General features: G+C 32.9%; 2 protein-coding genes and 1 long non-coding RNA gene across 3 annotated transcripts in view; 2 read left to right on the forward strand and 1 right to left on the reverse strand.

Moving 5' to 3' along the window:
• The window catches only part of LOC128854849 (uncharacterized), a 21,598-nt gene extending 15,293 nt beyond the window's left edge, over positions 1-6,305 (forward strand). Inside the window, exons 2-3 of the mRNA XM_054089276.1 lie at positions 2,942-3,032; positions 6,215-6,305. Of these exons, the coding sequence (XP_053945251.1) occupies positions 2,942-2,946 (5 nt within the window). The 3' untranslated portion in view covers positions 2,947-3,032; positions 6,215-6,305. The remainder of the gene's footprint in view (positions 1-2,941; positions 3,033-6,214) is intronic.
• On the forward strand, positions 5,294-22,291 carry LOC128871541 (putative uncharacterized protein DDB_G0291812). The gene is made up of 4 exons (XM_054113378.1): positions 5,294-5,302; positions 6,215-7,193; positions 20,289-21,175; positions 21,491-22,291. The coding sequence occupies exons 1-4, from the start codon at positions 5,294-5,296 to the stop codon at positions 21,992-21,994; spliced, it is 2,379 nt and encodes a 792-aa protein (XP_053969353.1). The 3' UTR covers positions 21,995-22,291.
• LOC128854850 (uncharacterized) lies at positions 15,206-16,634 on the reverse strand. The gene is made up of 2 exons (XR_008453650.1): positions 15,888-16,634; positions 15,206-15,822 (listed from the first exon to the last, which is right to left on the reverse strand). It is a non-coding gene; the product is annotated as an uncharacterized LOC128854850 (long non-coding RNA).
• Positions 22,292-22,850: the final 559 nt, after the last annotated feature.

Below are 22,850 nucleotides of genomic sequence, written 5' to 3' on the forward strand. Positions count from 1 at the left end.
TTTCTTTCTTCCGCTCTGAAATCATCTAAGACTTACATATTAGTATATCGACACAAACAGAAATACAGTGGTGTCAAATCGCAAGATCTCGGCGGTAATTTTACCTCGTTGCTTCGTGAGATAATACGTCCTGTGTACTTCGTTCGCTTCAAACAATGAAGTGCTTTATGACAAGAGGCCATAGTAGCCGTCGGTTTGAAAGCGCATAATGTTCAAGTCCATTCCGTTTAGGAGATAAAACCGTTCAATATTGTCAAATCGCAAGATCTCGGTGTCATGACGAAGTCCATGCTTTCTAATACAGGTCAAAAAAAGTGTGTTATCATGTCACAATAACGTTCACCATTCACCGTAACAGCGTTACCGGCATAATTTTGAAAAAAGTACGGACCGACTAGTCCGACAATCCAAAAATAGTTCCAAACAGCGACCCGTTGCGGACACATAGGATTTTCAGTACCCCAAATGCTTGTTAACGTATCCGTTAAGGTGAAAATGTGCCTCATCGCCTAAAGCGCGATGCGCAGAAAGCACTACTTGCAGAACGCCCATTTTCACAAAACATTTAGATTACTTTTAGGCATTCCATGACTAAGTTTGCTAAAGCCTGTAGATCGAATTGTCTAAAATACCAATACCAATCGCTTATTTGCTGTCAAAAATCTGCATCACTCTTGAGACACGTCCACGTCCTATGTCTACATACATATGTAGACATACAAAAGTTAGTTAAGTTTAGATACACAGCTGCGGGGACTCCACCTTCTCTAAATCCCTTGAGGTTACACGGTTCTGCAAAGGAAGATGAAACCATTACTTTTTCTTAATTATCAGTTTAATTAAGTTTCAACAGCTTATCAATCAAGACCATGTTCAGGTGTGTACCTGTGCATGCACATAATATGTGCCCACATTGATGGTATCAGCATTTTTTCTTGGAATTCACATGCATACACCCATATGCGCAAAAGCTGGCAATTATATGAACCCACACGAACACAAGTTTAAATGAACTCGATTGTGCTTCACGCGATTGTGCGATGAGTAATGTTAGCAATAAATGGTCATGTCGTGCTATGCACGAACATGTACAATCATGTCTATCGGTGCCGTTTTGCAAAACAAAAAATAAAAGCTTCAAAGTTTCTCTCTGCACATGGAAAGGGGCAAATAAAGCTTTTACTAACACAAACAAATTAAAGTGTAAATTTCCAGCTTTTAGCCGGTTGTTGTGAAATTCATTTTCGCTGAAATGACGACAACGTTTTGACAACAAGCACCCCGAGCCCCATCCCACATCGTAAGGGGATTTTTGGCTTGAGTTTTTTTCAGATACGTATCAACACGTTGGTAAACATACCAATGTCAATGTTCATATACATACTTACATATGTATATAAATATCTATACATATACCTTGAACGTAATTATGTATGTACATATGTATGTATATTATTTGTATATGAGTATTGATAATATCTATCACTAAGTACTTTATTTGCTCCAATCATTAGGTCTGTGCATGCACATATGTACATACATTTACTTTTCAGTAAAAATTAGCTAGTAAAGAAATTTCTAAGAATTTGTTAACATTCGCTCTGAGAGTGGCAAGTACAAACAGTATATGAACGCAAAATTGGTAAGAACGAGCAAGTTTCCAAGGCTGTCAAGTCCAAAATGGGAAAGTGCTAATTATGCCGCCATCTATACGCATAGTTGCACCCTTTCTTTATGTGACAGATTTTTCAAAATTTAGCTTTCTATTTGTTTATTATATACATGTATGTATGTATGTATGCATGTATGTATGTGTATATACATATACAGCTGTAAAACTTTATCCTGCAAAATTTGCAACTTCGCCTAAAATTAAATGTCACTTCTCTCAACTTCCCCTTTCTTGTAAGTTTTTTGTGTACAAGAACCCCAACACGGGATAGTTAGCAACAATTGGAACAAACTATTGCGTAAAAGAACACTAAAATAGTACTCGCAATCCAAATGCCAACCTATTGTTCGAATGTACATACATACATACATACATAAATACATACTTATGTATGTGTACATATTGTATTTTAATTCCCTACGGAAAATATTCATTACTGAGACTTCATTAAACGTAATACATATGTATGTATGTGTGTATGTTTATGCTTATGTTTTTAATACCAAAGGTTCATGTAGATATTCACGTACCAATGAACATACAAACACACCAAAATTAATTAAATTGAAAGATAAATAATAATTTAGATAATGATGGTGGAAGCACGAGCTGTAACGACTTTGTTTTTTTGTAACCAAGTACATATGTACATACATACGTCGCAAAAAAAATAACAAAAAAAATGGCACTTATCTATGAACACGTAAAGAATCAGCCATTTTGTAAGCCACCTGATTTATTATTTCTAGCGTTTTCAATTTAAAATTTGAGCAAATTATTTGACATTTCCATGTTTGTGAATATATACATATGTATGTAAGTATGTATGAAAAGTACACAGGTGCTGATATGCCATTTGCAAGCGCATTTTGACGTTTTACATGTATGTATGTATGTAGATAATTATTGGTTCATGTACATACAGTAACTCACATAAGTACTTCACATGTGAAACCGATTAAGTAAATCTAAAAAATTTAAATTTTGTTATAATTTATTTTACATGGGCTTTTTCATATGGACTTTCAATGACATTTTTTTTTGCAATGCCCCGTGTGTGCGATATTCTCTTACTGTGGGCGGCTATGCAACAATGGTAGTCGAAACGGCTAACAGTCGTCAGACAGGGTTAAATTACGACACGACTATTTTTTGCTTATGAAAATATAATTTAGACAGTTAGATTTAGTTTTATCTATGTGTATGTATGTATATTTTTTATGCAACAGTTATTAATGATGTTTATTATTTTCTATTTTCTCATTACAGTCTGAAGGGAAACTGCATCTAAGGCTCTATTCAGAGACCGTCTAGAGGTTCCCCTACAATTTCTTTGTTCCTTTACAACAGTGAATTAAAAGTAAGTACATTGGGAGAATCAAATAACACTCACACAAATTTCATATACCATAGTATTTATAAACATATTTATTAAGTGATTCTTATGTACATATTTACTTAATTACATTCTTATAAAATCTACTAATATGCGTCCACACAAATTTTAAGTGTAAAGTTTTGTAAAGTGAAACGAGAACTTAACATTTGGTACGCCTCTACAGATATACAAATCTGCAATTTATTAAAATACCATATCAGCAATGAGTATTCTTCCCAACTATAATAAATATAATAAAAAATATTAAATCCTCCTCCTTAAAATATAGAAACGCAAAGAATAATTTTTGTTAAAAAAAAAACCTAGTGAGGTACTGGTACTATTTCTTTTGGCACAAATACACTCGAAGGTCACTAAAAACCAGAATCAAACTGTAATTCCCATCATCTGATTGCCAAAGCAGACTTAAACTACCTTCGTCCTATCGCCCTCACATAACCGGTTTTAGGCAGTCTGAAAAGACTAGTGAGTTGCGAATGGGAAAAATACTCAGTGCTAAATTGAAAATATTTCAGTAAGTTCTTGATTTTGGCAGCATATTTGTTGTACAAACGAATATGTACATTTGTAATGAATGCTGAAATATAGAAATTTGAAAAAATGCTCTTTAACATTTTTTAGGACAAACACTTAATTAAAATTTCAATTTGTTGGTAAGAAATGAGCTGACAGAAATTCAAAGCTAAGATTACAAAAATAAAAATTAATAAATTACCAGTTGTGTAATTGAAATTACGCCGTTTTTGAATCACTTCTGGCTTGAAATTAATGTATTGTACGTAGTAATATTTAAAAATTTAAAAGAAAAAATGGTCATATTGAAGTAGTATTTATTAGGCCTAACTGAACATTTTCAGCAGTTCGAAACACAAACCACAATTTTCAAAAAAATAACATTTTTTTAGTAATAAATCAAATCAAGAGTACATTAGTTTTAATGACATTAATTTCGGTTCATATTTAAAAATAATAAAGGAAAACCGAAATATAATTCGTTCAATTTGTAGAAACTTCAAATATAATATTTTTAAGTACAATTATTATATGATAATAATAACAATAATTATATAACCCTTATTGAATCGCTGGCCTAAAAAATTTTCCAACGCGGCAGAGTTTCGATCAAATTTTTCTCGAAATAGTGCGTTTTTAAGGAGAAATGAAAATTTACAAGTGTGTGAAAAAATAAATAATTACAAAGCGAGGTTGTTAATTTCTAAATTAAAGCAACCAAGACAAACTCCGGCATTTTTGGTTGATATCGAACCGAACGTTTGTGACTTTTGGTCGAATCTGAAATTCGGTCCACCTCTAGTTTTTACTATCGTTGTATTATAAATATAATACTACAAAGTAAATTAAAAAATATTTGGGTTAAATTATCATCGTTTAAGGTATATATGTTTTCCAATATTTCCAATGTTAATTTAATACAAAATAAGATATAGGACTTTTATTAGAATTGCCTACACGTGGAAGTTGTAAAGTGGCTTCTTTATAACAATAATTACATTTTCTTTTTTTTAAATAAATTTTATTGTTTTTTATAAATAATTGAATTAAAAATTGGCTTTCATTTTAGGAGAGAAAAATAAGAGTCCAAGTATAACTGTTACGAAAACCAAAAAACAAACATACATACATATTCCCAAAAAGATTTTATTTCTGGTACAAAAATAATAAATTGAGTTGATTTTAATTGTATGAGTTAAAAAATAATTTTTTTCTTTTCGGTAAAAAAAGGACAATAACAATTTGAAGATAATTTTATGGAACTAGTTGTAAGACAATATATGAATAAAAAGATTTACATACTTACTCTATATAAAGTATATTACAAGGCGGCGCAAATTAATCACACTATCGGAAGGGTGACAATATTGAACTTGCCAGCTGTAGTATACAAACAGACAAGCAATGGAGCTCGTAAAGGTCAAAATAAAGATTTCCATTAGATAGATAATTTTGCGCCACCTTGTGGATACAGTAGGCAGACACAGTAGATTTGACACAGACCTTTAGAAAATCTTGTCTTTGTTTGGCTAATATATCGAAAAAATGTTGTACTTGAAAATTTTCAATTAATCAAAGTTTTAGTTATACACAATAAATATTAAGCAAATCATTAGTGCAGTTATAAGAGAAGTTTTTAAAAGGAGTTATGGATAACTTTACAAGTTAGTTTACTTTTTATGAGTCAGGTGTAAGAAAAAAATGAAGTAATGAATGAAGTAATATAATATGAGGAAATCATGCTTTCTTTCTAATGATTTTTTTCACTTCGTTTACTTAATCTTTTACAATGTGATTCTGTCGATATATGTATGAATGGAACAAATTCTCAATATAGCCCTTAATATCGAAGTATTGCTGTATACATATAATTATTAGGTTAGAAACCCCTCTACTATACAAAATTTACCAAATAAAATGCACTTTACACTTTTTGTATTATAAGTATATTAAAATGTACTCAGGATTTGTTCGCTTTTTTCACCATCAAGCCACGGCGAATAGAAAATACTACATTTTATTAAAATCGTATATTTACTATTTATAATAAATAGTTTGTCACCACGAATTTGAAATAAAAATATTTGAGTTAGTCCGATTATCTAGGTTTATTGAACAATGTTCAGCTCATGAAAAATTCCATTAACAAAATATACCTACATATGTACATACGAGTATGTGAGCTGGAACATTATAATATCTAGAGAAAAAATGAAATCATTTTACATATTCATATTTCATATTTGTATATACATATATACATCCATACACAAGTCCGTTTGTCCACATAAATCCATGTTCATCAGTTCCAACGAATATGAAAATGCATTTTTTTCTCTTTTCGCATTTTTTGAATCTTTATTAATACTATTTTTCTCTTTTATCTATTTTTCTTCCATATCGAATTTGCGTTTGCTCCACTCATAAATTGTATAACCTGTCGAATCTTGGTGTTGATTTGCGCACTTACAAAAACAAATTGAACTGAATCCCAACTGTAAAAATATGCACATACAAATTCATTTACTATTGAATTCTGAAATTCTAAAATTGAAAACTGAAAATCTGCTGCGTGTTGCAATTGCATCATTGTTGTTGTTCTTATTATTGTTGTTCTATTCTGGAAATAGCCCTGTTCAAAATGGCATCATTCAACGCAATCCAGACTTGCCAATCAAGGCCCACAAGCGAATCAAACAACAAGAACATTTATACAACCGACGACAACAACAACAGCATCTCGAAGGAATACGAATACGGCAAAACAAAACAAGATAATATTGACGATCCTGGAGCCCCGCGCAACACAATCGTGCGTCTCCGAAACCTCAACGAATTTGTCTTCTTGCAACGCAACAGAACTCCAAACGATAGCCATTCAGCTGAAGCCATCGCAAAGATTATTAGTGATAGCATCACCTCCCAATACCGGGCAATCGAAGATAGTGCAAATTCGAAGACAAGCGCAACCGCAAACGCAACAGCAGCAGCAGCAGCAGCAGCAACAGCAACAGCAACAGCAACAGCAAACGCAAGCAATAAGCTTACAACAGACCCAGAGAGCGCGCTTAGCAGCAAGGTCAAACAGAATAACAAGAGTTGGTGCCTCAGCAATCAGGGTACCCTTTTTACCAGGGTTGCCATCAACTCCGTCTACTGTGAAACAGAATTCGCTAACAAGGAAAAACTCAAACTTGGTGACTTTAACATCCCCGCTGAAGATAGGATACCTACCGAAAAACAATCCAAATACGATTACGCAATTAACGCAAACGCAAGAGATAACCCCAGCGGCGACGAATACGGCGACCGACACCGTCGACTATACGACAGTGTTAGATTTACAAAATCAAAATCAGAATTCGGAGATAATATTGAACTCCGTAGACAATACAGCAACAAGCAATTATACGAAATTGTGTGTACCACAACAGCAACAATCGTTGCATTCATCTGTGCAATTTTCGCAAACGCAAACACCAAGAACACTCGCCGCAATGGCTGGGATTCAGTTGACAGGTGTCGACGAGCACGTGCCCCCCTCGTCCATGAGTGGAGCAACGCCTACTGCTACAGTTGAAGAGATAAATGTTCCGGTATTCATAAATGGTGAGTACTGTGTTTTTGATGGATGTGAAGGTATTATACGTGTACGCATACCGATATGAACCGATGCAAGTGCAAATCAAATCAAATAATTTCAAACGAAAACTTAATGAATTTTATATAAAAACATGCTTACTACATAGTATTCACGTATTCAGGTGATATGTATTATGACACCATATAAGAAAAGTATGTGTATATACGAGTACTATGTACTTGTACATATGTATGTAAATACTATAAGTATGTATGTGATGATTCGCCCGGTTCACTGGCATGGTGGTAACACCAATCGTCTGTGCCCAGCTGAGCTGGTGCTGCGACGGTGGCTTTACCGACCAATATGCCGTTTTAGGTGGTACGCGATAGTAGAGCACAGTGCAATGACCCAGGAAGAAAACCTTGGAACAGTGGCGACTCAAGAGAGAGTGAAGACGGAGAGAAGCAGTACGTCACTAACTATCAGAGTTAGTTGTTATGAGTTTAGCAGAAATTTGATTTATTTTTTGTTTTGCTGTTATACGTATGTATATTATTTGTGTGCATTGATTTCATTATGCAAGTCAATGATTTCTTCATTTATAATCCAAAATTATCGTATGCGAAATTCCGAAAAACATAGGTTTTTTTTTAAAAGCGACATAAAAAACATAACTTTTGCAGAGGACTACTCGGCGCTTCAATTGATCAGGAAGCCTGACTTATTGAGTAAATTTCATTTGTAATACTTTGCCAATACTTTGAGAGGTGCGTTGTGTTGCCGACACCGAAACATTCAGTAGCTAATACGTTGAATACCATTACGAAATTCCGTTACTCATAGGTAAAAACACAATGATGTCAAAAAGTAAGAAGTACGAGACCTTAAATTATGGGTATTTGAATATAAAATTGTTATGTCGCTATTGAAAAAACTGTTATGAGAAAATAGATATTTTACTCTAAAGTTACAATTTTTTAATACAAGTTCCCCTTTTTATTTTGATGTAAGCCAAAGCATATTTCTTTTTGGGTTTTCATATTATGAAAATTTACAGTTGAAAATACTCAAGTTTTTGACTTTTAATAATTTTAAAGTCCAATCAGATACCCTGCGGTTAATCTGAAGAAAAATATTTAAAGATCGATTGAAAAAACTCGACTGAAAAAACCCCAAGGCAATAAAGTTGAAGTCTAAGAAGAAAACTTGGGTTGTGAATGAAAGATGTGCATATGTACATATTTAATTACATATATATTTTTTTTTCCGATTTCAGTTTTATTTCTTTTATTCTGATATGTTTACATATTAAAAATTTTTACACCTAGAAATTAGCATTTACCTGGCTCTAACAGGTGTAAGAAATATTTTATAATATAATCTAAGAAGTATCCTACATTTTTAGTAAATATAGTCGATCGCAGACAGACAACCCACGCAAACAGACAGGGCAAAAAATTAAAAAACATTTTTTGAAAATGTCAAAAATAAAGTTCAATTTCGGAAGAAATCAGCTAACCCTCATAATGAGTTCCCCGGGAATGCACTCTTTTATGCTATTATTTTATTGTATGACCCTTTTAATCGTAAAAATGCAATTAATTATGATAACTATTGCAAGTTATTTGGCCAAATATCCATTATAAGTACAAACATAAAACAGCACGTAATTGGCAATCAGCATTTCTTTACATATAAATTGCATACATATTATATGTATGTATGTAAGCAAAAATAGGCGTACACTCTAAAAGCTAAGAGTAGATATAATTGAAGATTTTCAGATAGCACCAATTTGCGCTGAATTCAAGGCAGATTTTAGCAAAGTATGCATATGAAAGTATATTGGTGGGTGAATATAAGCATGTAAATAAAATTTATACATATATGTATATGTATAAGTGTTTGTATTTGCTGCGTTAATCAATGTATAGCTGTGACAATATGCACGTTCCTCATCTGCTCGTTCGATTTTCTCTTTGACCACAGGTGTAATCGATGAGTCATGAACCGAAGCAAACCGTTACTGGTCTTTCTTTTCATACAAGTTTGTATGTATGTACATGTGCACATGTACACACCGACGAGCTAGTGCATTACAAGTTGATACATACATACACATAGTAGAAAAAGTCTGCGTTCACCTATGCAAATATTCTTTGCATTAGAAAAAGTTCAAAACAATAAATATTTCAGACATTTTTTTTAATGAGTTTTATTTAGTTCACTTAAACGTAACTATCACACATATTTCGCTACCAATAACAAAATCAAATTTAAAATGAGATCACATAAAATTAAAAAGGCCATTCAAACTAAACGGAAAAAGTTTGCGTTCACTTCAATAATAATAAAATAAAAGGCTTAAGATCATAGGAATGTTTTAAAATTAATAGCTAGTTGGATATCCACGCCTTTTTATGACTTCTAGAAGGCGTCTTTTCATTGATCCAACTAGTTTGGCTGTTATTTCTGGACTTATGGCTTCCCATTCCTCTTTAAGCGCGTTCTTAAGCATTTCCTTGCTAGTTATTATACGCTCTTGTTTTTTTTTTCTAGAACGTCCCATAAGTGCTCAATGGGGTTAAGGTCAGGTGATTGTGGGGGTGTGCGAAGTTGTTTTGGAACATTATACAACAACCACAACCTAACAATCTCTGCTGTGTGTTTCGGGTCGTTGTCCTGTTGGAAAACAAATCTTTCACCGAGTCCCAGTTTGATTGCACTTTCTTTCAAATTCGTTTTTAAAATATCGAGATAATCATATCTGTTCATTATCGACTCAATAAACTGTATATTTCCAACGCCCGAACTAGCCATACACCCCCATATCATGGCACCTCCTCCCCCATGCTTTACCGTAGGTACCAGATTTTGCTTTCCAAGTGCCGTTCCGTTTTTCCTCCAAATAATTTTATGACCTTTTATCCCGAAAATGCAAAACTTGCTCTCATCTGAAAAAATCACACTATTCCAACACTCTGGTGGCTTGTTTACGTATTCCTTGGCGAAAGCCATCCGCTTAAGGGGGGAAGCTGGTCTAGAATTTTGAAAAAATCGAAAAATTTTTTTTTGTCTTAAAAGGTGCTTTAGGGTCTTAGAAATAATATACCAAATGAGGGATGCCAGCAAAAATGTCTAAATGCCCAAATTTTTCATTCGACGGCAGTGCCTCGCAGGTATGCCCCGAACGCTACTTACAACTTTAAACGCGTTTTTCTCGAAATCACTTTTTTTAAACTGGCCGAAGACATAACTCGAACAAATCTTTACCGATTCTTACGAAATTTTGACAATACATTCGAAATACCTTTCTCCGGAGACGTACGTAGGATTTTTTATTTATATTATATAGTTTTTTTTTTAATCAACAATTATATGTCTTTCTTTATAGTGAAAATTGTAACTTTTTGTTCAAACGTGCACCATTTCGCGAAAAAACAAAATATCGAAAAAATCCTACGTACGTCTCTTTCTGTTGTTATATAGAAACTAAAAAAATTTTATTTTTTGATCCAGGACAAAAATTAAGGAGTTTACGTCTTCGGCAATGGACCCACTAGAAAAAAAGGCGCCTTAGGAGAACTGCTGGACAGCGGCCATTTTGAAATTAATTCAGACGAAAAATTTTGTATTTGTACCATGAAAGCTATATTATTAAACCTATTTCACAGATTTTCGATTGATTCCTTTGTTGAGTCAAAATAAATTCACAAAATATGCCCATTTTTTGCGCTCTAGACCAGCTTCCCCCCTTAAGTCGATTTACTCGCGATATGAAGGGTTTTTTTCGGGCCACTCTGCCGTGAAATCCGATTCTTTTTAGAATTTTTCTTACTGTATCTGGATGTACTTTCTTTTGGTATTTTACTTCTATGTCTTTTGAAATTTGGCTTGCTGTTAGTCGTGGATTAGACTTCACAAGAATAGTTATGTTGCGTTCTTCTCTTTCCGTCAGTTTTTTTGGACGCCCAGAACGAGGCTTAGACTCCAAACAATTCGTTTGCTTGAAGTTGTTTATCACTCTTTGGACCGAGGAGTATTGCCTCCCAACAATTTTCGCGATTTCCCGATAGCTCTTACTATTTTGCCACAAACTTACAATGATTTTCCTTTCACCAATATCTATTTCTTTTCGCCTTTGGTCCACAGTAGCAAAAAATGTATTTCTAATATCAATTTTTCCCTCTTTAGATTTGTTCTTAACCGCGTCAACTACATGAATGATTTAAAATTAAATTTAACGTAATTGCCATGCAAATAATCGTCACTATTCGAAATGAACGCACACTTTTTCTGCTCAGCCTATTTAAGAAACTGTACTACAATCCCGTTATCTGAACACGACGCAGCTCAAACTCCAAAAAATTTTGTTCATACCCTCTACGAATAATTTTCTTTGAAATAAGTGAAAAGAAATAACTGAGAGTTTTAAGATAAACACGTTAAATTATTTTAATACTTTATAACAGTGGGTGAACGCAGACTTTTTCTACCATGTGTACATATGTAACTGCATACGCAACTATTTATGTAAATATTATTTCAATTTAACTTGTCAAAGTAGTCATTGAAAATTGGTCAGCTGTCTATAATATTAAACAATTTTATAAATTGTCTCATATACATATGTATGTACATACCTAAAATTTGCTTGTCATTGCTTGTCATACACATGTATGTACATACATTCGTGAATAATTAAATTTTAATAATTTGTTCGATTGGTTTTAGACATATACTATGTTAAATGTTTGCAAATTTATTTCTTTTGGTTTTTTATTTTAATTTCATTCTTAAATTCCACGTAACACTAATTGAAAAATTAGTGCTAGAAAAAATATTAACATAAATATAAACTTTTATTACTCAGTTAATAATTAATAAAAATAAAATTCAATAGTTCACTAACTGTGTTCTAAAAATATATAAATGGTTTGCTTACCAATATGCACATATGTATGTATTTACTATGTACTATGTACATACATACATATACATAAGTACTTACTTATCTTTTGAAGTGTTTGTTCGAACGTATCTTCCGATGTGTACGTCTTGATTTTTAACTTATAAATTAAGTAAGAAACGTTTAAAACACGATAGACCGATCATTTTTTTTAACTCAATCAAATCAAATCGAGAACCTTTTTAAAGTAGTCCTTTGTCCTTAAATCCTTGGCCTGGTGCCACTTTTGCATATTTGTTTATTCAAATATTTATTGCTAAACTAACTCTAATGCGAATATTTCAAAACACACAAACTATTTTGTGCGCAAAAGTTCACATATTTACATACAGATGTGTGTTCATATGCTCACACATACCATTTTGGAGTATAGAATTTCCTTTCATTACATCTGACGTGTACGTATTGAAAAATGAAATGAAACTTATACGCCTTGTAGGACAGCGAATTTATATTTTTCATAAGAGCAAACAATTGCATAAATACATATGTATAGGCATTTTTCTTCTCAGCTGCACTTACATTTAAATTTTCTTAAAATTGTACTCCAATGAGAACGGGCAAAAGAAGTAGCTTCATTTTGCAATTCAAGCTCTAGAGACGTTGAGTTTATCCAAATTTCTAATTTTGTTGTGGTTTCGATCCAAATTTCTGGCACACATGGCACCATTGTTTTTTCCCTTCTCAGAGGCGAAGCCGAATTAATTTGTGGTTCTAAGTTATCTAAATGCATACATATGTATGTAGTAATAATTAAATTTCATTAAAACGTTAAGAAATATTTAAAATGATCTTTCGCGTTGAAATAAAAATGTTATCCTTGAAAATGTAAGTAACTAGCCTCTTCTCTTTTATCGTAATCATGTTTTACAAAAAGTATATCAATCCAAAAAATTCACGCCTTCATTGTTGTGAAATTCATTTGTCCATAAACTACTTTTGTTTGAACCCTCTCCATTAAACACGTTATGCTCTTTTAAACGAGTAGCAAGATCAAATAAAAAAAGAAAGCAAATTGATAGGTTTCGCCTTCATTCACGCATGCAAAATACTCTTTCGTTCATATGTATGTATGTATGGGTTTATTTCCCCATTTGGTGGAAACACATGCTTATAATCGTGTGCAGCTCTAAATCAATGTCATATGTATTTGCCTTTGTCTCGCTATATAGAATATAAAGAGCCAAATCGACGGTCAGCTGAAGAGCTACTGTTTTGAGCTCGCAATATAGGTCAGTAAAAAGAAGAGGACAACAACACAATTAACATGTTTCTTACATGAAATGAGTGTTAGCATGAATGCTCTTTCAAAAGAGAACAAACTAAGCGGAACCACGGGAATGCAAAAAACCCCGTTTTTGAGTCCGCAACGAAACATCTATAAAATTGATTTAATTTGTTATAATTTTCTTATTACAATTCTATGGTTTTAAATTTTTTATTTCAAGTAGTAGTGAACTGAATAAATAAAATTTATAATTTTAATATCACGTTTCCACGAGCGTTTTCGGTCAAGTGAGAAACACAAGTCACCCTCTTCGTATCACTCTCAACTGCTTGAAAATCAAAAAAATAAAGGCATTTCGGTATGTTTTGGACACCCACAGGCCATAACGTTTAGGCCTTCAACATAATCCAAGTAAACGGTGCAAGCATGTATGTGTTTGTGAGTATCAAGTGCGTTCCCATGAATAAACCCAATGATATTAACATAGCTGTTCATGTTAAGTTTGCTGTAAAGAAATACATACATACATACTCGACCATTGCTTTATATTGATTCTTATTATTACTATATTATTAACAAAAATGTTGATAATCAACTATCTTCGGAATATGTGATAAAATGATGACATTTTTAGGATAGATTAAGCACAAAAATAGAAACTTGAAAAGTTGAGTAACTTGAAAGATTTGCTTTGAACACAATTATATACACGTATGCAATATGATTTGCTTTGAACACAATTATATACACGTATGCAATATGTTTGTATGCATGTATGTTGCAATTCGTTATAAAAAAGGGAAGAACACATATGTATGTATGTATGTGCTTTAATAGATCCATGTAGATCAATATGTATGTATGTATATATATGTGTACATATGGATGCTTCGCAAATTGTTAAAGTACTTCGTAAATACCAAGCGTCATTTTAAATATTCCACCATTTTGTAGCTATCGCTGAATAGCTCCAAAAACGATACATATACATACATGTTGAGTGTTTCGTGTACGCCATTTTATTCGCTTACTAAAACTCCGACTCCTAACAATGATTTAAATATACAGTGTGAGCAAAATGATCAGAAATTTTAGATTTATTATATTACAGATTTGAATAAAAATTAAAAATGTTTATCGCAGAATAAAAGGTACAAATATGTAGGAATGTAAAACAAGAGCTTAACTCTGTGCAAACAGTAAACAAAATAAAATATAGCAAAAATTAGATCTGTCGAATAAAGTAAAAATATAACGTTTAAGTATTTTGGGGAAACACTTGAATCCCCATGAAACAAGTGGCTATTAAAATGAGTGAATATACAATAGTAAAAATATTATTTCTAGTTCTATATTGTTTTGTAGAAAAAGAAAGAATAACCAAACTACTACTGAAATGCGGCCGGAAATGGAAGGCATGAAACTCCAAATTGCTAATAGCGTTCGTTACTCGGCAGGTACTGGCAAAGAAAAACATCTGCCGTTAGGAAGCAGCACAAAACTCGTAGGCCCCTCCATTTGTGCAACCACATCAAGATTCACATCACAAATAGGAGGAAGAGCTCAGCCAAAACCCCAGCAAGGATGTACGCGTCATTTACATATACATATGTATATATTATATATAAAATATATATAAATTCCATTTATGTATTTACATGGCATAGCATGAAAAACATGCCCAGATCATTATATTTAACAGTTTTTCTCGAACTATTTGCCTCTTTTCCTTCGTACCTTAGATTTAAAACGATTTGTTTCTTCTCTGTGTACAATACTTATTATTTACCCATTTGCAAAGATATTCTATTTGTTTTAATTAAACAACTACACAAGTAAAAAATCAAGCATTTCAAAAAGCTGATATATTTACTAAAAACACCTTGAAATAGTTAACAGTGTACTTATTTTTTGACCAAGTAAATACCTAGCTTTAACAGCAAATTGACAAGTTCACTTAAATAGGGAAAATATCAATATCCTTTCCAGTTTAAATGGTATTACCATATTGGATTTATTACTATCAAACCAATGTCTGATTCGTACTCTATAAAATTTTCAAATTTAACAATTTTCAACAATAAACAAAGGCTAAGTAGGTGTATTTATTATTTTAGTCGTGTGTGTGTCTACAAAAATAAAAATACACGTTAACAGTCTACAAATATATTTCTAGTCAAAATTTAGTTAATTCTCTGCAATTGCCCTTTGATAAAATTCTGTAAAAAAAAATCATTTCTCACTCATCTGCTAACATAAATGTTAATTCACATTAGCGTACATCTTTCTCGCACCTATTGACACTAATTAGCGATATTATTAAGAAAGAGATGTGTAAAATTAACTACTTAACATAAATAACAGTGAGCCACTCTTAAATCATTCTCCTTCCTGCTTGCGTTTATGGACATCAGCTGATGAGCATGTGAAGAGGTCTTTTGAACTACACTACAACCTTATAAACACATGTAGCCAGTTTTTAATGAAGATCATTCATTGCATGATATTGTGCCTACTTACTCCAAAGCACCTTTGATGTTTAGATAGGGCCGCTGCCGGCAAACAGCAGTGATAGCAACAGATAGATGCCCCAAATCGGAAACATTTCTCTCTCCCTCTTTCTCTCTTTCGAATTCAAACACTCGTGCATTTCTGCCGCATCTGATACTCTCTCATATATTTTGCGCGCGCCGGTGGTTGGCCGTTTTCACGAACATGTCCATTCTTGTTTGCAAGTGAAAATATTTCTCCTCTTTGCTGCTATTAAGCTGCTGCGTTCGTTTGTTGCCACTGGTATATTTGTTTACGACGCTTCGTTTGCTTGTCAGAGTTGTTTCAACAGCGCAAAGAGCAACAACGTGAGCGACAAACGCATAAGCACAAAAAGGTATTTATTTATTTAAATATTTTTGACATTTTGAATTGGTTGCAACGGGTTAAACTGATGCACCACAATAACAGTTAATTTCAAATTTTGTTTTTTATTTTGGTCCGAAATATTACCTACATACATATGCGGAAACGTTTATTGTCGTTTTCAGATAAGTCAGTTTTAGTACGAAGTGACTGTGCATAACTGAGTTGAAATTATTGCCTCGATTATATTTTGGAACTATGAGATATAACCATGTTTTGTTATACATGTGTATATTTGCCTTAAAACATCAAAAATTAAAATGCCCCTGCTAAAAACCTTTAGGCTATTTATTTTATTTCGTCTGCTTTCTGTCCCATCTAAAAACAAAATATAAAAACATACATATAGTATGTACATACGTAGATATGTATGTAGGAGTACACTATATTTCACGAAGTTTAAGTGTTGACAATAATATATACCATACTTCCCTAAATTTGATTTTTTTGGATTAAAACAACAGTCGATAAACAAACAGAATTAAGATGCAAAAATCAAAAAAGAAATCAAGCTACATGTTCGTCGTTAAATTTTGATTTAGAGAAGTTTGCATATGATAATTTGAAGTTAGTTTGTTTGAAGAAAATTTTTCACACCCTCATGCACACGTGGTTGTTTACGAGCGCAATTACGGAAGCAGTAGTCCACCCAAAACTGTCATGCTAAGAAAAAAAGAAGTATGTATGTATGTGCAAATGTATCAACTTTGTAGTCCAAATGGTTGAAAATTAAGATACCTATCTGCGTTGTGCATACATACATATATATCGCACTTGTTACGTTAAAGCGTAACAACTCAAAATCTGAACATTTTCAGTAGAGACGAAAAACTGATTCCGTAAATATTAATAATATATTACAAGGAAAAAAATATGTAATTGCACGAAAATATTATTAAAAACAATATAACGGTTATTTCATTCTTATTTGTTTAGTAGCTAAAATAACAAATTTTTGAGTTCTTACTCTTTTCCTGAAATTTTTACACTTGGTGGTATATTTTAAACAAACCGTTTGGTTGTAAACAGGCACAATTCAAAATGTTACACTTTATGTGACACAAATTTGTTCAAACGATTGGAGACAACTAAAAATGTAACTCTTTAGTTGAGACAAAAGAAGTCATTCTAAAACCAAAGAGAGGGTCATAACGGTTTTTTTAACGAAAGACTAGACAAACCACTGAACGATTTTTACAGTGGCTAGAGATGACCACTGTACATTGTATTCTTGCAAAAAACTAAAATTTGGAAATTTTGAGTTGTTACGCTTTAACGTAACAAGTGCGATATGTATATTAATTGTCAAGTTATCAGCTGTTGCGCGACTGCCAGGTTGTCTCGTAAACGTCGAGCCCCTATGTTGCAATGAGAAATCAAAACAAACATGTTTTAACGTGCTCAACTCGCAAGTATACCTTTTATACATGGGCATGCATACACACATTTAAGCACACACATAGATATGCCTACAAATCAAACATTCTGGAACATTTTTGTTATGAATGAGATTTGGTGGCAAAACCGTCTATGATGATGACTCAGCCGCTGCCAACTAGCCACAGGCCAGCAGTTGAAGTGTTACTTGCAAAATTTTGAGAGATTAACAGCACGCGTAGAGCAAAATAACAGAGAAACATTGAGTAAGAGCAAAAAACGTATAACGCGTGTATCGTATAAAATGCAATATTTCTAATTAGTTGTAAAATGTGAGCGCATAATAAATACATTTACATACATACATACATATGTGGTGCATTACTACATTTAAACTATTTTTCTAAATATGGTTAACTAACAAAATTTTAATTTGCTAAAAAAAAAATTATCTCTGCACGTTTTAAAAAGTTCAAAAAAATTAACCAATTCTAAATATGTATGTGCTTAAAAATGCACTAGTGGGATCGGAACAAGCCAACAAGTTGCATTTTTTTGCAGTCGCAAATTTCACAACAATCATCGTCGCTGTTTTTCTCAATAAACGGCGCTCTTTCTCTTTGAGCAAAGAATGAAATATTTGAATGTGTTAACTCGCCGATCGCTACACTAACCACTCGCTATTAAAGGGAGCGAAGAGAATGTGATAACGCGAGAGTGCATATGAGCATACTGTTACAATCTCCCCCAATTGGTATTACCTTTGATTACCCGGCTTCATTAAGTGTTATACGTTCTTGTTAGACGGGTTACTGCAAACAGAATTCTGATAAAGGTGCGCTCAAAACTATACTACATTTTCGAGCAGTTTTCAAGAGTTCAAGCGACTAGTGCATAGATGGTTCACATGATTTTTTGTGCTTTTTAGATAAAATTAATTATTTTAACGATTAAATCAAAAAAAGATAATCTTTTTTACAATTTCGTTGTTTCATTAGCTACAACTGTAAATAATCAAAAATATTTCTCAATCAGTATTTTTAGCCACTATTTAGTGAGCAGAAACTATCGCAATTCACATATTGTTTCACATGTAAATACATATTTACTATCTTTTTGTGATTTTATCATATACATATTTCAAATGAGCGTTGATTGAATTAAAGTTGTAAAAGTGTTATTTGACATGGAAAACAAAAACTATCAACCGTTAAACAAAATAAAATAAAATGCTAAGTTCGGAAATCATTAGCCTTAAACAAAATCTGCAGCGAAAATGAGTGAATTTGTAAAGCATATAATTTTCCTTTACTTTGTCTAGTTTTTCACCTTTTTCATTGAAACGCAAAAAAATATAGGCATGCAAAATGTATGTAGAATTCTTAAGTATTTTGTTCTGAAGCTAATTAAGACTTCCGAATTGTTGAGATTTCTGGACGGTTCTCAAAATTAAATTTTTCCAATTAAAGATGACCCTGAATTACGACATTGCACAGGTTTTGCATTTATTAATTCCTTTTGGAATTTCAACGAACGATTTTTTCGACTTTGAAGGCTACAATAACAATCCTGATACTATATCATCGAACTATATTCACACATCTTTCGTGTGTAGCCAAAAAGAAATTCCAAACCCAAATAATGCTCAACATGAAAAACTTGGAATTATTCACTTATTTTTGTAAAGAAACTTGTGCGGTTCCATTTGTTCTCATTTATTAACAAAATGCAATCGAATGTGGAAAGAATTCGACATATGCACTTTTCCTGCTCCACTTGACCAATATATACAATTTTCTGCATTGCCTGTATCGGTGTTTAGAACAGAAATTAAATTTTCGAGAGCCCTTCATCTTCCGTGTCATGCCCGCACTTTTTTAATATTTTCTATAGTTACTGTGTGGGTAAATAAAAATTAAATAAAAAACTGTTCAGAAAACTTAAGTCAAATCTTAAGATTTTAGAAAGTTACATGCAAGGAAAAAATTGCTCAAGTTTTCGGGACAATTTATATTTCACAATTAAGAAATTCTGAGCATCAAATCTTTCACAAATTATTATTATAATTATAAATATTTTAGTTTTAAACTCTAATAACTTTCGAATTACCAATTTTTTTTTTCAAACTATATTTCACTTCAGAAGTTTTTTTTGGATTTTAGCTATAGCTCTCGAGCTATATTGTCTTAAAACCCAGAAGAGTTCATTAAATTTGTATTATTTTATGCACAAATATGTATTATACTTTATGCAAACGTTAAAAACGTTATAAACTAAAAAATCTGTCGCCTTTCGAAACCTTTAGAGAAGTTCAGATACCTGCCGATTATTGAGTAGATTAAACTAAGCTTATTACCAAGAGAGTTCTAATCCACTACTATGATAGCACAGAGAGAATTTAAAACTAGTCCAAATAGTGAAAATGATTTGAAATTTTCTCTAAGCGTTTCTCTGAATCGGAAACTTGTATTTTTTTAATTTTTAGTTTCAATTCAATGCATCGGTTAGTCGGTTTGTGCACGTACATACATATGTATGTACTTAATTAGTAAAATGCTTTTAGAAAACTAAATAAAGTCTGAAGTATTTTCTAACATTTTCCTCTATGTACGTCTTTGTTTTATATAGAATATCAACAGCAGCCAGCAGCTACGTCTACTGCAGCAACAAATATCAACTACAGCCTAATCAGCAGCAGCATTAGTAGCAATAACTGCCATAGCAACAGCAGCGGCATCGGCAGCGACGCCTACAGTAACTGCGACTACAACAACAGCTACAACAATATTATAAACGGCAACGAATTTGAAGATTTTGAATTTGACATGGAAATGTTTGAGGATAGCAGTAACGTAGAAATTCGCACCGACAGCAACACCAACAATACCACCAATAACAGCAACAACAACATTAACAACAACGGCATCGGAATGGCCAGCGTCAATGACAACTTTGGTATCTGCAACAACAACAACGCTGCTAATAATAATAACGAGAACAACTACAGCATGTACTGCAATACAAATGATGTAAAAAATGAATATGCAGATCTTCCCCAACAATATCTGGATTCGTGTGATCCCTTTAATTTCAACGAATGGCAACCGAGCCAAGAGTCCACAATAAGTACCGAACTTTTACCGGATTTACCCGACATCAGCGAATATGCAGTCGATTTCAATAACTACGACGACATTTTACTCAACTCGCAAAATCCCATGTTCCCTTGTGCTTCTGTGTGCAGTAGCAACAACGTTAGCCAACAAATGGAATTCGGTAACTCAGAGCCTTTCGTTCCGAAAATTGAAGACGACGAAATATTTTGTGTGGACGATAGCACGTTTTTAACATCGACGGAACCGGTAATAGCTGGATCTATTATTCTACCACCAGTATCAACATTTAAAAACCGCACTAGACTGCTCAATAAGCGAATGAAGGTGCTCCTACCAACTGCACCGGCAGAAGATCCACTATCGACGCCGACTGTACTCGGAGGCATTGTAGATCTGCAGGTACGTTAAAATACATACCATATGCATATTTGTGTAAAGCTAATAATCGACTAACTTCGGGCTTTTCGTCTTCGCTCTTACGTATTGCATCATGCCTAGCGAGTGTGTATATACATACATACATATGTCGTATATGAACTTGTCGCTGGTCTGCTACTTTCAGTATGCAGCAGTTAATTTCACAATCAGTAATGCCAGTCAATAAGAGTCTTAGTAACTTATTCTTAGTAATATTTTTCCTAATTTGTTCATATGCAAAACTACATCTATGTTGCAATGAAAGTATCTAACAACATACACATTCTCTTTTTGCAGGATGAAAAAATGGATATTGAGTCTTCGATTTACTTGGGAAATTCCGTTAATATTGGAGATATTGTAGAATGTTTACAAGATAATACCAGCCCGTGTACATACACCGATGAGGAGTCACCATCAACACCGCAAAGTGGGCTCTCTTTTACAACAAGCGCAACACTCTACTCACCCGCGCCATCTAACATCTCGACCAACCAACAGACGAATAGCAACAAAAAGAAACGTGGACGTCCCGCTAAGGAGCACAGCGATCAACCAGATCCAGCGCAATTAAAAAATATGCCAGACGTGGACCGCAAAAAGCTGCTCGATCGCGCAAAGAACAATGAGGCTAGTCGTGTGTCGCGTAGAAAGAACAAGGAACGCGAAGAGGAAGAAAAAGAAGAAGAACGTAAATTAATAGAGAAAAATTTGGTGCTACGAACGCGACGCAAGGAGTTGGCTAAGATAGAGAAAAAACTGAAACGTGTTCTTATGCGAGGCGTACCTTTTGCGCTTTAGTGGGAGTGAATGAATCCATGAAAGCAAGAATTACCACAGATCTATTCATTATTACATTTGTTGATTATTGGGTACCTAAGCTGCAGTTAGAAATATCTGAAAAAAAAAATTAAAATTATACTTCATGATAAGCAGCCAAAAATTTATATATATTATAAATACATATATTTTAAGATGTAATTGTTAAGTTGTTCCAATTATTATTACATGTGATTGCATGTGAATGCACTCCACTATTATGTGTTGTTATTTAAGAGAAGTGGAGATCTAGATTTTTAAACACTAAAATTAATATTTTATATTTCTTGTATATGATACATCTATTCTTATGTTTATGTGAAAATACAATATAATAAAACTTAAATTAGTTTACAAAAATTAAATAATATACACTAGTTTTAAACAGATGAAATAAAATATGTGTAGATCGTTGTGTTAATAGCAAAACGATCCCAAAAAGAAGTTCAATATTTTTCATTTATACTTGGAATAAACTGCACTTATGTAATGGAATAATGGGTTTGAGAGTGCCTTAAAAGCTTTCCACTTTATGTTGTTAGTAATGCAACCCAATACCGAATAGGAACATCTTGGAATTTTATCTCTTTCCATTCCTCCGATCATGAAAAAATTTCCGGAATACTTTTTCTCCTTCCTCTTATCACAAACGAATTTCCAAAAAAAGAAAATGTTGTTTGGACATATATATGTAAGTATGACGAATCTATCTAAGAGAAAATTGGTCGAGGTTAAAGAAAATTTTCGACAAATCTTTGAAAGGATGCAACAATTTGAGTAATTTAATTCTTTGAGTTAAAAAATTTATGTGTCCTTTTTTTTAGTTCGTGTGAACAAA

Source organism: Anastrepha ludens, chromosome 2 (assembly GCF_028408465.1).
Source record: "Anastrepha ludens isolate Willacy chromosome 2, idAnaLude1.1, whole genome shotgun sequence".
Lineage (NCBI taxonomy): Eukaryota > Metazoa > Arthropoda > Insecta > Diptera > Tephritidae > Anastrepha > Anastrepha ludens.